We start from the raw sequence: 16,877 nt of genomic DNA on the forward strand, positions 1-16,877 counted from the left end.
GCCGACGTGAAATCATTACAAGAAATTCATTCACAAGATCTTGACCAAATTGAATTTCCAATAGCAGATGACAACACCACAGTCCTGATATGGTGCCCGTCATTGGTCATCCATAACATTATTTGGGCTGCACGACAGGACTTGTCTAACTTGGGATTTTTACTTACCCATAGTGAAAACAATCAAAGACAAATTAAATCTTGCCTGAAACCAGCACTCAGTTTTCAACCTTACACCTCAAGAAATCCTGCTGACCTTACAAAAACCATGTATAAAGCACAAAATTATATGACTAGAGTATAACTAGCTAGTAATGAAGAGTTTGTAGAGCTAGCAGTATTGAGCTGGAACACACGTGGGTTTACTCATTTAATTAACAACATGGAGAGCATATTGGGGGATTACGATCTAATTTTTTTGCAAGAAACATGGCTCTCCACTTCACCAACGTGGAATAATTACGATGTGTTGCTCAATCCAGCTATAAAAGCAACCAGAGGCAGACCCATGTCAGGATTGCTCACGGCTTTGAACTCTTTAGCAGGCATTCAGCTCTGTTCCACACCCTCTTCTAACGCATACATACAATGCTCTTACGTCACTATCAGCTTGATTAAGATTGCATGCCTTAATATATATTGGAACCCTATAGGCATAACATCTGCTCAGTTTTTCAAAAACTTAACATCTGTTCTGGAGAATGCAATGTTGAAATATGAAACTATTCATTTGATCATTGCTGGTGATCTAAATTTACATCTTGTAAATAAGAAAAAAGTGAAAGATAATGAACGCGCATTTATGTGGAACAAATTCATTAAATCCTGGGACTTAATCATGCTAAACGGTACGAGTACGGCTGATTCGCCTCCTCATGACACTTGGTTTAGGCAAAAACAATCAGCCATTATTGATTATATTTTTGTCTCGAGAAGTTTGTTTGCACATTCAAATAGTTTTGCTGTCAAAGCATCACAAAACAGCGATCATCGACCTCTGACCTTTAAGATCAACCTACGCCTTGCTTCAACTGTACCAAGACATGTACTCAAAGGTCAATATGAAATTAATAATTCTTTAAATCGACTGAAATGGTCACATGAATCTTTGATTTCATATTATGACCATCTACAATCTTACAAAACATCTGTGTCATCTTCTGAACCAAGCAAAATATCTCCGTTTAGTCTAATGCAATTGTATGCTTCACAACAAAGCATCAATACCAAAATAAGTAAAATCTCTGATAGCATAGTTCGCACTCGGAAAGCATTATTCAGATCACAAAAAAGAGAAGCCCTGAAACTACCTTTACTTCTAAAAACACAGGCTTTGAAATCTATCAAAACCAGTTATAAAAATTGGTTGAAAGAATACAAAATCACCAAACATCAGAACAATGGAGAACTCATGTTAACTCAAATTAAAAATAAAAACACGGCACAACTCTGGCAACTACTAAATTCAGTCACCACCTCGTTCCAACTATCTTCACACATCAATGGTGTTTCAGAATCTGATTGGTGCCTACATTTTGAAAATTTGTATGCTGCTCCAACTGCAGATGATAATGTGCATATGATTTCTACCCCGTTTTCTCTTGAATTCGATGAGGATGATATTTATTATTTTATCAACAAAGCCAGTATGTCCCAAGCCCCAGGCCCAGACGGTCTATCTAATGCCATCCTAAAAAAGAACATTGACTTATGGGCGCTGATTCTATTCTCACTTTTCCAACTTATTATCAGTCATCAAAAAATCACGTCATCATTGACTCAATCGATCATTGTTCCCATTTTCAAAAAAAGCAACAGGCAAAACCCGTTTAGTTATCGACCTATTGCCCTCCTTGATGTCTCAGGGAAAACATTTTGTAGGCTGATTTTACGAGAATTAAACAATTGGTCACTACAGTTTAAACGAAGAGACCCCTTTCAAACTGGGTTTGTTTCGGGCACGGCACTGCTATTAATTTAACTATTCTCAATGCCTTCAAATGTTCGTATGCCGTGCGGAAGCAACCACTTTACATAGCATTTGTGGACTTTCGCATGGCTTTCGATTCGGTGGACAGAGTGCTGCTAACTCGGAAATTGGTGCGATATGGCTGTCTGGAAAACTTGATAAGAATTGTGACACTATTACACTCCAACACTTCTGTACAAGTCAAACTAAATATGGAGGGTTTACTTTCCAAATCTATCTCGACTGCAAGAGGCTTAAAGCAAGGGTGCATCCTTGCATCCACCTTATTCAATTTATTTTTACTTGACATGGCTGATGATTTAATGAGAACTCAATCAGATCCTCCGAAGCTGGGTAATCACGTTGTTCCCTGGCTCTTATATGCGGAATTTAGTCCTGCTGTCTCAAACTCCTTCTGGCCTTCAAAAACTACTGACAGCACTTGAGTCTTATGCTGTGGAAAATAATCTCACAATTAATGAAACCAAGACTCAAATTGTTACACTTGGAAAGCTTCCAATTCATTCACATAACAAGTTCCAATGGACAATATGTGATAAGAAACTTCAGGTAGTTACTGAATATAAATACCTGGGCGTAGATTTTAACAATCTATTATCTGATAAGATAATTGAGATAAAGCTTCAATCCAAATTGACAGGACTCATTTCCCAAGCAAGATTAATTCATGCCAGATTTGGAAAATGTTCCTGCATACCGGTAATGAGGTTTTATCAGCAGAAAGTACTTCCTATAATTACATATGGTTCAGAATCCTTGCTACCCAGGTCCCCTAATTGTTTGATCAAACTGGAAGCTAAATTCTGGAAAACCATCCTTAACCTACCACATAGCACCCCTAGCTTGTTGCTTAGGTTTGAACTTGGTCTGTTATCAATCCAATCACAGGTCACTTGGAAAATGTGTGTTCTTCTAAGAAAATGTTTTATGGGTCTATTTAAACAAGATTGTTTAGCTATATTAGCAAAGTATCTTTTAACATCATCTCACTCTTTTCCATTAAACTGGAGAACTCACGTATTGGATGCCCTTGTGGAGGCAAATATCTCTATTGATCTAGTACTCACCAATCCGAACCGGGCAAAAACCAAAATTTTCCAAGCTGACTGGATCATGACCCAAGATAAATGTTCTAAATTAAAAGATTTCAACAGGATGTTATTTGGTCATAAAGAATACCGAAGAATGGCAGACTATTTAGTTAGATGTCCATCATTGAGCTTGAGACATAAAATATTACGATTTCGACTAAATTTATGGCCTGTCAATGAAATTTTGCTAAGACGAGGACTCATAACTAAAGAGTCGAGTTATTGTCGATTTTGTTCTAATAGAACTATTTCTGAAACTTTGGCACACATTATTATGCAGTGCGAAGCCTTTGAACCTCAACGATTTAAAATAGCTGAATGCTTAGCCTGGAATCTTGCTGATCATACGCTCAATGAAATATGGCATGAGATTTTTAGCTCCAGAAGGATTTCAGTTAGGATCGCAACAATGCGATTGCTTGATTTGGCCTTTCCGTATGTGTTAAAGCCTGTAAATAATAACAAAAAAATCAAATAAGGTGATTACCTAGCAACTGAGAAGTTCTTTTTCTTTTTATTCTTACTCCACATGGAGCTTAAGAGACCAAGTTGATGTGTTTAAAAACATATAAATTCAAGAGGTGGTAAATCATCTCAACATGTGAAATTATGTAAAAATTGTTATATGTTATTTATGCATAAGTGTTTTGTAATAGTTGTTGTCTTGGATCTTAACTTATGTATTGTCAGTTATAAAAAAAAAATTAAAAAAATAAAAATTTTGTAAAGTTGTTATTGCAACTAAATCAAATAAATAAAAAAATAAAAATAAAATATTTCACACTGTGTTCGCTTGCGAAAACAATTCCCTCTCCGCGCACAGCAAGAAGCCAAATTCATAAATGGACAGAGACACAAAGCAGATCATTTACACTATATTGTGCTTTAAATGACAAGTGTACATAATCAAATGGCTCTCCGCATATATTGAACCATAATAGCTTAGACCAAAACTACAGTGCTCAAACATAGCCTATTCGAGATTAATTCAAAACGAATGCATGTATGAATGGATGAATAATTAATGGATTAGTTGATGGATTAATTTCATGATAACTATCATAGAAAAATGCAGTTTCACAGTAACTCCTGGGGATCCCACAGCCATTCCCCCAATGTCACAGGCGAAAAGTGCCCATTCTCTAGTTGGACCCATTGCTTTTCTCTTGACTTCCTGAGGTGATCTAATAACACCCTCAATTGTGCTGCCCTGTAATATTTGTAGATATCTGGGAAACCCACGCCTCCTCTGTCTCTCGGGAGAATCAACGTCTTGTATGCGATGCAGGGCTTCATCCCTTCCCATAAAAAAGTCAAAAGGGAGTGCTTAATCTCGACAAGGAAAGATTCTGGGAGTGCTACTGGCAGTGACTGAAATAAGAACAGAAATCTTAGGAGAATGTTCATTTTTATTGTGGTCAACCGCCCCTCCCAGGAGAGTTTCAGTTTTGCCCATTTTGGGATAACAGTTTTCACTACTGACCATAGTGGGTTGACGTTCGCTAGAAATAGGTCTCCTAGTTCTTTCGTGATGGTCACCCCCAAGTATCAAATTTCATTGTGTTTGAGCAATATACCCCAAGTGCCAAATGAACCGGGGGGAGAGGATACTTTGTCTAGCAGTGGGAGGGCCTCCGTTTTGTTTAGGTTAATATGAAAACCTGAATGGGATCCATATTCGGTGCATGTTGCCAGGGGGGCAGGGACAGACTGGGTCAAGCGAGTCAGGTACACTAAAATAACATCTGCGAATAACGCCAGTTTATATTCTTTTCCAAACCTAGTGAGACCACTAATTGCACTCGTCTCTTGAATCTTTTGGGCGAGAGGTTTCATGACCAATGCGAATATCAAGGACGATAGTGGGCAACCCCGCCTGGTGCCTCGGTTTAGAAAAAGGGGGGGATGCTATGCCATTGACTACTATCTTTGCTTTTGTATTTCGATATAAGACCTGTGCGAATTTTATCCAGTGTGCCCCTAGACCTGCCTTTTGTAACAGTGCCATCATGAATGGCCACCCGACCCTGTCAAATGCCTTTTGAGCATCAATCGAGAGCAGGGTAGGGTCGTCATCCCGGGCAGTCAGCATCGCCATCAGTTCTACTGTTTTGCGGATGTTGTCTGACACTTGCCGCCCTTTGACGTAACCCACTAGGTTGCTGTGTATGAGTTTAGGCAGAGTCGTGCTTAGCCTGTCAGCCAGAACGCTTGCATACATTTTCACATTGACATTGATCAGGGAGATCGGCCTATTGGAGCTGCATTCCTGCCTGTCCCTCCCTTCCTTCCTTCGGCAGAACAATTATGCGTGCCTCTGTAAAGGAGCCAGGAGATAACCCTGTTTCTGTTATTTCATTGAAAGGTAGGGTTAGAAAGGTTGCAATGGCCCCATTGTAAAACTTATAAAAGGCTGGGGTGAAGCCATCTTGACCCGGAGCTGAACCCGGTTTCAATTTTGAATTGGCTTTGTTTACCTCCTCGAGCCTTATGGGGGCATTTAGATGATCCGAATCATGGCTATTCAGATTCTCAAGCGTTATACCATCCAAATACTCTTTTGCGTTGTTGCTGTCTTTTTCGCTGTCTGAGGCGTAGAACTGTTCATAAAACTTTGTGAACCATGCAGTGATTTCACTAGGGGCCTTAAGTAACTTCCCATTTGGGTTCCAAATGTTATAGACTTCCCTTTCTGCTCCCTGCTCTCTTAATCTTGCCGCCAATAATGTGTGGGCCTTGTCTCACTTCTCATAAAACTTTTGTTTTGTATATCTGAGCTGAGTCAGAGACTTCCCCTTCCATAATTCTTTTAGGTCTTGTCTTAACACTCCTATAGCTGTTAAAGGCAATCCAGGTAAACGAAGCAAGGGTCAGAAAGGCAATAATGCGCGGGGTGCCATCTTTTCCTGAGCATTTGGCAGAATGGAAACACTGATTATTGACAAATATGCGTTGTGATTAATATCATTGTTTGGATCGGCTCATATGTGTCATGTCATGTAAAAGGTACAGAGTATGCTTACCAGGTTAGGTTATTCTGGGGTGTTGGAGTGGTGAGGCATTATGCCTGGAGTTATTTTTAGTATTGTGCACCAAGTAGTGCTTCTGTGGAGAGAAAACGGGTGTGTTGGAGAGTTGTAGGGACCTAGCGTTGGTGTTTTGCTGGTTCCAGCTCAGGGCTGAACCTGAGTAGTTACTTAATTATGCGTCTTCCGTCATTAGTAACAGTTATTGATCCAGCTTATTTAAGCAAGAATCACTGGTGATGTGACGCTAAGTCAACCAGGTCCGACAATGGGGATTGTGGAAGTGGGAACACGTGTGGTGGGTGTGCGCTTGAGAGTGAGTGTGCCTAAGTGGATCGGTGAAACAATGGGGTCCCAGTTTGATGTTGCAAGTCTGGGTAGGGGCATTTGCCTGATGGCCTCAAGAGGTAATGAGAGATGTCTGATGGCCTGACTGCATAGTCTATTCTGTGGTATCGGTAAAGAACAGGCATTGAAACCACTGACGGGCCAGCGCAAGATGTGTGGGTGGTGTGTTGTGTTGGTGTTTGGGATGTGGGGGTGGTGTGCTACTGAGAGCTCGGTCGACGTACCAATAGTGCTAGGGTTCAGTCCAGGATGTGTTGGAATGGCAAGGGTGTGAGAGGGTAAGAAAATGTTGCACAGTGCATAATTGAACTGCCACGTGTCCTTCCGGCAGATGAAAGGGTCCATTCTGTATAATCAGTATTAACGTAGACTGGCTAACATTCGGATTAAAGGTTTATAATAAGAACTTGAAAGAGAACCTGGGTTCGTACAATACACTGTTCACAACAGATGGGCGCACATGTGCTGCGTTGACCACCTTTGCTGTTATACTATATAAGCAGACAGGATGCAGATGGGTACTTCCTACCCGCATTGCGACACCATACGCAGTGTTTTGAGTGATACTACGTAAAATAAAAAACACGAGTGCAAAATCGACTGCAGTGTCCCGAGGCTGGATAACACCTCGTACACTGCCCCACCCGTGGATAATTACGTTGATACCGGGATTGCATTATAGCTTGGTGAAGTATTGTAATAATGGACACTATATTAGGAAAGGGTGAAGGGTTTATTAACACTTATTAATACAGATCATACTTTTAAAGGGGATATGAATGGAGCAGCTAAGCGACGGTCCTCCAGCTTCTTTAACCCCCTACACCACTCTCCCCGCACTCCATCCAGCATTCTCCTTCCAGAATCCTTCCTGCATCATCACCAGGTGTAGCAAGTGTTATTATGCTACACATCCCTCTTCTTCCACAACATCTTCCTTATTCACCATAGTCGGTTAAGTAACTCGGTCTCCGATATTTTCTTCCAAACCTTGATCTTGAATCTTGTACCGCTATTGGTATATGTGTTGGATTTGATAGTAAGGAAACATTCTGACTCATCATGTTCTTACTAACATCAACCCTGCCACATGCTCATCATTATCATTTTCTTTCATCACCATTATTCTACCATTATTCCACACTCTCCCATCACTTGTCCTCACAGCATGTTTACAAACTACAACAACTTTGATGGGATTCAACCACTTACTACCTTTCATTCTCAACGCCTCTGGTAATTTGATTCTCACATAACACCCTACATCAGGGCCTTTGTTGACCCTAAATCTCCTCTTATCATGCCATGCCTTGTTACTACTTTGCTTCAATCTGATCATGGCTTCAACATTACTAGTCACCACATCCATACTTAGCATATCACTCATCCATCCTGGACATAACTTAGTGATAGCTTTCTTACCCCTACTCAACTCAAATGGTGACACTCCAGTGGTACTATGTGGAGTAAACTATGGGCTATAACTGTCATTCTAATCACTTCTTTCCAATTCTTTCCATTCGACCACACCCACCTAATGGCATCTTTGAGTATCCTATTATATCTCTCTACTACACCATTAGTTTGGGGGTGATAAATAGCACTGGTAGCATGTGTAATAGACCTCTCCTTCAAGTACGCTTCCGTTCCCTTAGAAACAAATTGAAGACCATTGTCTGATAAAATTATTTCTGGATATCCTTCACGACTACATATCTCTTCTATAAAATTAATAATATTCTTAGTCGTAACATTTGACATCATCGTCACTTCTGCCCATCTAGTCAGCACATCAATCACCACTACACAAAATGTTTGATACCCATCACTCCACACCGGACCAACAATGTCTATACCCACTTTCTTCCAAGGTCTATCTGGTATATCAGTCATCACCATGGGATATTCATCACCAACACAGCTTTTGTCAGACTTGTTACAAAGGATACAATTTCTCACACTTCTCTCGATTTGTGTATCACATCCTGGCCACCAGTATGTGTTCCTTATTCTATTCTTCGTTTTGGAGATATCTTGATGTCCTTCACGTCCTAATTCTATTGTCTTCTTTCTGACATCTTCCGGTGGAACCAATCTGTCTCCTCTCAACAGGTATCCATTCTGTATACTTAACTCATCTCTAACACTCCAGAAACCTTGAACTTCTGCCTCTTGAACTTTGCTAATAGGAACATTTCTTCTGTTGATATTTTCCATCATAAATTTCACTTTGGTATCTTTGTTCATCCCTTCCATCCATTCATCTCTGGAGATAGCTGCATTTTGAAGCATACATATCATTTTTTGTTGTTCTTCACTTTCACATTCTTCTTGAAAATTTGTCAATCCGGATAAACAGTTAGCAGCATAATTCTTTACACCAGGAATGTATTTTTATTACTATATCGAATTCTTGCATTCTGTGAACCCATCGCCTTATTCTCCCTGATACCTTACCTAGTCCTTTGTTCGTAAACAATTCCACAAGTGCTGTGTGGTCGGTATGTACTTCAAAGCTTATACCCCACACAAAACTTCTAAATTTGTTAACTGCCCATATAATGGCTAGTGCTTCTTTTTCAATAGTTGCGTATGTCTTCTCTGCTCCTTTCAATAGTCTCGAAGCAAATGCTATTATTTTCTCTTCCCCATCATGTACTTGTGCTAATACTCCCCCAGCCCCACATTGCTGGCATCTGTTGTAATCATTGTACGTTGTCCTCATACATAATTTTTTAGTGCTGGTGCAATTGCTAAAACATTCTTAATGTACTTAAATTCTTTTTCGCACTCATCACTCCATTCAAATTTCCCGTTCATTTTGGTGAGATCTCTTAACACAGCTGTGTGATCAGCAAATTTCCTTACATACTTTGAATAATATTTGGCCATTCCTAAGAATGTCCTCAACTGCTCCTTGTTGCTGGGTGTAGCCATTTTTTCAATTGCTGACATTAAGTCTGGTTTGGGTGCAATCCCTTCTTTTGATATCACATGACCTAAATATTCAATCTGTTTTCTATCAATCTTTGACTTTTCCTTACTAAGTGTCATGCCCATTTTGTGTAGTTTTCTTAATGCTTTTTCTAGCCTACTATCATGTTTTGGCTGATTATTGGCATATATGAGAATGTCATCTTGAAAGAAAACTACACCCCTTCATCACCATCAAATATACGGTGCATAGTTTTTTTGAAATATTGAGGCTGCTGAAATGAGACCAAACGGCATTCTTCGATATTGATATAATCCTTCAGGTGTTATGAATGCAGTTAGATGTCTTGAGTCTTTATGCAACAGAATTTGATGGTATGCGGACATGAGATCTAGTGTCGAAAACACCTTGGCTGACCCCATAGTCGATAACAATTCTTGGATATTTGGTAATGGGTGTCTTTCCGGAATTATGCACTTGTTTAATTCTCTTAGGTCAATGCACACTCTGACCTTTCCCGAACTCTTCCTCACAATTACTAGTGGTGACATCCATTCTGCAGCGTCATTTCTTTCAATTATCCCTTGCTCTTCTAGTTTCTTTAATTCCTTCTTTACTTCTTCTCTCATGGCCAAGGGCACACTCCTCAACTTCTGTGCAATTGCTTTACAGTTTTTTTTTTAGTTGTATGCGGTGTGTGACACCTTTCACACATCCTATTCCATCTCTGAACACTTCATTCTTTACTCTTTCTGCGGTCATCTCACCCTGTTCCACAACATAAATGGACTCTTCTGCACTTGCATCCAGTCGCACTTTAAGCTATGCCTAGTGTGTCCAACTGAGCAAGGGTGACACTCCTCTTTTTGATACATATACTTTGCCAGTAGTTGTTCTTTCTTTAAATGCCAATGTTGCTTCAAACCACCCTAGTATGTCAATTTTTATCCCTCCATAGGCACTGGGATTGATGTCTGATTCATTTAACCATTTCGGACCAATCTTCTTCCATATTGTTTCCGGTAGTAATGTGTATTTCGCTCCAGAATCCGTCATCATTTTTATTGGAGAGCCGTATATCATGATGATGGTCTTTGGACTTTCTAATTCTACTTTATTATCATTATCACAAATGGCAAAAACACATTCTTCTTCTTCATTTTCTCCTTCGCCACCAATCCAATTCATGTTGCCTTTGTCGATCCTGCAACTTTTGGCTAGATGACCTCTGCCATTGCAGTTCATACAAATTATATGGATAGCTGGGCATTCAGGGATGTTGGCCCAGTGAGTAGGGCTATCACATCTGAAATAGGTTCTGTTCCTACCTCTGCCTCTTTGGCCAATTTGTGGTCGACGAGTGCCTGTGAAAGGTCCTCGATTGTATCCACCGTATCCACGTCCAAATCCTCGACTTCTCAAATCTCCATTGTACTTGAATGAGCCTTGCCTTTTGAGTTCCTCTTTTCTCTTCGCCGTTGAACTGCATTTGTTTCCAATGTCAGCTTGCGTATTCTGAATGACATTAATAGTGGGTTCGGTTTTCAAGGAGGTGCTTTTCACCCTATCTTCTAGTGTCTTTATGCAATTTTCCATGTGTTCTATTTCCTTAGCAATGCGTAACACAACATCAAGATTTGGGTCATCCTCAGCCCACAGTCTTTCTCTGACTTCAGCACTACTACACTTCAGCATAAATTGATCTCTCAATCTCTCGTCTAACTGGTATCCAAGTTTACAGTTCTTGGCAAGTTTTCTTAGGCTTGTTATATATTGTTCAACACTTTCCCCCATTTCTTGTGACCTCTTTCCGAATTTGTACCTTTCCAGCACAGTGCTTAATTTTTTTTCATAGTGTTTGTTTAGTTTCGCAATGCATTTCTCATATTCATTCATATCCCCTTCATCTGGCAGATTTGGCAGATCTTCATATTTTTCCTGGCCTGCTGGGCCTAAGCAGTGTAGTAACAATGACTTATTTCTTTCTACGCTGTAGTTCGTCCCACATACTACAGTAGCATAATGTTCGAATGATTTTAGCCACCTTTCCCATGGCAAATTCGGTTCGCCGACTGTTCTGCTCAATTTATGCTTAATTCAAAATGGCGCAGGAGCACAATGCATTCTGGGAGTGCTTGCAGCCATGTTGGATATTTACTTCACTCTGCAGTGAAAGGCTGCACACATTTTGCTGAAGTGTTAGATTCACAGTGCTGAGACAAACATGCTTTTTTCAAACTTGGTATGCAGTCAAGGCCATTTCTGCTGGGAAAAGCGAACGTTGTTATGACTTGCTACTGTTCTCCGTGGAACATGTTTTTTCTGAGTTTTAGAGCAGGGAGGCCCTGCATTCCTTGGGGGGGAGCTCTCGATTGACCCAGCTGGCAACCGACGGCTGTCCCTCAATTGCGCAGGTGCAATTCCAGAAAGTTCGAGAATTAACTCCTTTTTTTGGAGTGCCTATATAGGCGGAAACCTGGAGGGGTCAGATGAGACTTCAGCCAGAGAAGGACGCTCCGTCTGGCCTTCCTGTGAGCTGTGGCACTCTCGTCCTGGCTGTCCTCGGGGTCTTCCAGCCGTAAATGGGCGAGATGAAGAATGATAATACGCTCATGGTGATGTATTCTTTCTTTGACTTCTTTATTTTTTCTGTGATCTATGTCCATGTTAGTTTTATGAGGTATTTCTATGTACTAGTAATCTTTGAATAAATAGCCGTAAAGAGCTGATTATCTTCTAAAGCGTGCGTGGCTGTGAATTATTGTGTCCGTTTTTGGGTTGAAGTATTTGCTCTATAATTGCATTGGTGATTTATGGTAGTTCAGTGCACTTTTCAGAGGAGAGCAATACACCGACTTCAGGCAAAAACATAGCTGGCGGGGGAACACTGTGCATAGTCATGTTTCTAATATTAAATTGGTCGCCTGCTCCTCTGTTGTCAATGATTTATTTCTTTTTTTTCTTTTTCCTTTACAATGATTAGGCTAACAAGCACTGTATAATATCAGTCACAAGACGTGGAAGTTTGTTGCCGTTACTGTTGTAGTGTGATGAAGATAATATATTACGTTCCTTCTTTGTTATTGTCTTTATTAAAATGTCATTGTTATTTATTTTTATTTTTTTAATTATTATTGGGACGAGTGGGAGCAAATCCGGTAATCCTCATTTCCCTTTCCGTGTGTACATAGACGCGTGATCCTGTCTGTAACATAGTGTGAATAAAATTTGAATAAGTCCGTCTGCTCCGTATCTTTGTCAGGAGATCACTGCGTAACTGTTTGTGTTTACGCGGGTAACTACAGCAATGTTGTAGCGTCCAAAATGGGCGCACGTATTCGACGCACAGCAAGAAGTCGTAGGTGCTTTACTCTAATGCGTCTCGTGTAGTGCTTTCATAAATAGCAGTCGCGCAGCTCATCAACAGCCGTAAGGTTACTTCATTTGTATACAATTTCTGTACTCTTATTTTTAATGCGAACGGCGTCTCCTCACTAATCACACGCTATAGCAGAATGCCGCGGCTGCCGCTCACCCGCTTTTCTTTTCTTCTTTGTTCCACTGTTCCATTTGTACGGGTGTCTATCCCAGACAAGTGCACAGGCAAGCGATTGCATCGCATATCCTTGTCGCCATGTGAAGTATTGTAATAATGGACACTATATTAGGAAAGGGTAAAGGGTTTATTAACACTTATTGATACAGATCATACATTTATGCTTGACACTGACTTAACTTGATCCATGTGCTAGCACGGCCTTGACAACAGAAGTTGGGCTGTGTCAGGGGGATGTGTGCCTGAGTGCCAGCAGGTGCATCTTGTGAGGGCGAAACAGGGGGCCTGTGTGATGTGTAAGTGGTGTATGAATGTGGTTTGGGTGCAAGGTCTATGTGAATGTGTGCAACCAGGTTGAAGGGGGGGGGTCGCCAGCAGGGCTGTACTGGCGTTGGGCACTACATACTTGACATGTTTGCCTTCTCAATTGTATACAGGGTTCAGGGTGTACAATCTGACATTGGGCCTATGGGTACTCACCAGCTTCATCCGACGTGACACCTCCAGCCTCCGCTGCACCTACTCTCTCTATGGCCTCGAGGTGCAGTACACTGCTGCATGTCTCCTCCCATGGCTGCAGGTGAATGGGAGATGCTGGGACACCTCCTGTGCTCATGCCCTGGGCACGCTGGGCTGACAGTAGGTTTTGCATCCTCAGCTGAAGGTCGTCCCACCTTTTGTGGCAGTCCTGGATTGTTCGGGGTGTTGTCCCGACTGCCATGACCTTCTGGGCTACCTCCTCCCAGATTGTCTTTTTGTGCATTTGAGTCTGCCTTCGTTGCTCACTGCTGAAAACCTCATCAGAATGCTCAACTAGGGTGTCAGCTAGCATGTTTAATTCAGCTTCGCTGAACCGCGGCTTGTGACTCTGTGCTGCAGGTGCCCTGGCAGACATGTTTCCGGTTGGTTATCTGTGCTCGGGATGTGGCTGTGACTCCTGTGCACAGCCGATTGCAATGGATTGTGTTTTGTTAATGGCCGCCAGTTAATTTCCTGTTCCGGCGATCACGTTATTTCCGGTCACAGTAATAACGGCAGAGGTAGCAATGGTGCCGGTGAGTCCGGTAGTATGGAGTTTTGGCTGAGTTTGATGATATTACCGGCATGCCGGAATGCGCGTGCACGCTGACACAGAATCAATTGTTGATTCCGGCAGCAGTGCCTCACGGACACGGTAGCACCGGCATGCCGGTAATAATGATTATTTTACCGGCATCCTTGTAATGAGGCCCATTTTATTTCTTTAAACGCTTGCATTTTTCTTTGAAGAGCCTAAAGAAAGACTCTGGGGACTTTTTTTGATAAAATTAGCGTGATACAAAATCAAGAAGAAGCTCTGAGAACCCAGAGTGGCACTGGACTAAAGAAGTCTAAGTATAGAGCACACTGCCCAGGCTTGTTTTTTTAATGTCTCCTTCAAGTGGTAGTGCCTGTTATATAATAGGTTTTGGACTGAGGACTAAGTTTGTTTTGACTGTAAAGGAGCACCTTCAGTTAGGATGATAGAAAGGGAAAACCCTCTTACAAAAGGGTTAGATAGGTATTTTTCTTTTAAGTTGAATAAAACCCTTGAAAGTATGTCCTCAAGTCCAAGTCCTTCTGGTTCGCCACATAATACAAAAGCATTCATTTGATGAGTAAACATTGCTTGCAATACATAGGGCCTCATTACACGGTAGGTTGGCATCTGTCGGTTTTCTATAGATCTCTGTTACAAATGAGTTGTCAATTCTTGTAATATTCACATCTCAGAAGTGGATCTGTGGGTTACCAATTTCCAGTGTAAATTTAATCTTCCCATGGCAGCTATTTAAATAGTTGAAAAATGGTTGTAAGTCTTCCTGTGATCCATGCCATATATCAAAGATGTCATCTATGAATCGCTTCCAGAAGAGAAAATTCTTTTTCCATGGTTCTTTGTTCAGAATATATGTTTTTTCAAAATGATACATGAAAATGTTTGCATATGCTGGGGCTACCGAAGAGCCCATTGATGTGCCTGAGATCTGAAGAAAAAACGTATTGTTAAAACGGAAGTAGTTGTTGTAAAGGATGATATTAATTACTTGAATTGCAAATTCCTTGTGTATAGTGATATCTCCATGTTGTAACAAAAACCATTCCAGAGCTGCAATGCCTTCTGCATGGGGAATTGACGTATAAAGTCTGCTTACGTCCAATGTAAATAACAGGATTTGAGATTCATTACAATGTAGATCCTCCAGTAGATTAAAAAAATGAGAGGTGTCTTTGAGGTATGTTTCAGTCTTCTGCACCATTGGTTGTAGTGCCTTGTCCAGATAAGTTGCCAGTGGATGAAATACACTTTCCGTTCCTGCCACTATGGGCCTAAATGGTGGGTCTTGCAAATCTTTATGTATTTTAGGTAGCGCGTAAAATACCGGGATGACAGGAAAGTTTTTGATGAGAAATTCCCCAGTGTTATCTGAAATCCAATCATATTCCAATGCTTTATCGATAGTCTTCTTAATGACTTCTTTAATTGCCATTGTGGGATTGTTGTCTAGTGCGATGTATGTTTTCATCTCTTAGAAGTTTCAAACAACCTTCGTTGTACATAGTGGTGTCCATCATCACCAGTGCCCCACCTTTGTCCGCTGGTTTAAGTGTTATTGTATTATCCTCAGCAAGTTCTCTGATCAATTTCAATTGATGTTTCCGTATGTTAAGTTTGTTGGTGGGCCCATATTTTAATCGTTTAAGGTCTTTGGTAGTTTAATGCTTGAATAAGTTGATGGCTGGGTGATTAATTTGCAGATGGAATGTGCTTTTATTCTTTATTTCCTATTAGCGCCATGACTACCTCCAATACTGGTACCGAATCCGCCCTCGTTCAATGGGGACTTACCGGTCTATTCCGACCTTTGCGGGACCGGTAAATCCCCATTGAAAAAGCCATTCCCCATTCCCGTTTCAGCCCCCATAGGGCTCAATGGGAAGGCGCTAATAACGGTACCGCAAATTGCGGTACCGTTATTAGCTCTGAAGTCCCTTAACGGGCCAGGTCCATAACGCCTGGTAAAACCAGGCATTAAGGAAGGGACCCGCTAAGGGACCTCGGAATAGGGTGCAAAGGGATTACCGGCACCGATGTCCTTAACGGTGCCCGGTATCCCTTTGCGCCCACCTCGTAATGAGGCCCATTGTTGAAATTCAAAATTAGTTTTTAGAAAAGTTTTGATTGTTATATCAACCAAAATAGTAATAATTACAAAAAAATCTTTGCAGGAGCTGACAGTCACGAGTCTGGAGACACCCTGACTCAAAAAACAACTGTACGAAAAAAGGCTAGGTGTAAATACCAAGCCACACCGTCGCTCTCTGTAAGTCCCAGCTTGGGATGTTGAGATATACAAAAATTGTAGATTAAAAGTTCCAATAGTATTTTGCTAATAATGAAAAATAAATAAAGTTCAACTTGGGTTCTGTAATAAATCAGTCTGTTCTTCGTTCTTTTGAAAATAAGTTTATATCCAAAGGATTCTTTTATCACTAATAATCTCTTAGTGAGGAAGCAGTCAACATATTCATAAAATTCAGATTTGAATGCCAATGCATTTGGGAGTGTCCTCCTTCATCAGGGCGAGTCTAACTTAATGCTATGAAATCATCATGGTTACGTAAACAACAAATGCAATCATACATAAAAGGAAATGAAGCATCACTTACCATATTCAATTGTAGTCAAATATCGCCAAAGTACACATGTTGAAAAGAAATTATACAAAAATGCAATTAGTGGAGGGTTAAAATAAAAATTACATAAATAAAACTAAATAAATAAAACTGAACTATTACGTAAAAAAACAACTGGTTACCTATTGTTGTAGTTGACTGTGTTTAATCAGGACCTGTAGATGCTAAAGGCGTCTTAGATCTGCGCTTTTCTATTTCGCTGTAGCTGGCAGCCC

At 40.7% G+C, this 16,877-nt stretch overlaps 1 protein-coding gene across 1 annotated transcript; it reads right to left on the reverse strand.

Moving 5' to 3' along the window:
• Positions 1 to 9,175: 9,175 nt before the first annotated feature.
• LOC138467357 (uncharacterized) lies at positions 9,176 to 9,514 on the reverse strand. The gene has a single exon (XM_069607322.1). The coding sequence runs from the start codon at positions 9,512 to 9,514 to the stop codon at positions 9,176 to 9,178; it is 339 nt and encodes a 112-aa protein (XP_069463423.1).
• Positions 9,515 to 16,877: the final 7,363 nt, after the last annotated feature.

This window comes from Ambystoma mexicanum, chromosome 4q (assembly GCF_040938575.1).
Source record: "Ambystoma mexicanum isolate Mex_15411 chromosome 4q, UKY_AmexF1_1, whole genome shotgun sequence".
In the NCBI taxonomy this organism is placed as follows: Eukaryota; Metazoa; Chordata; class Amphibia; order Caudata; family Ambystomatidae; genus Ambystoma; species Ambystoma mexicanum.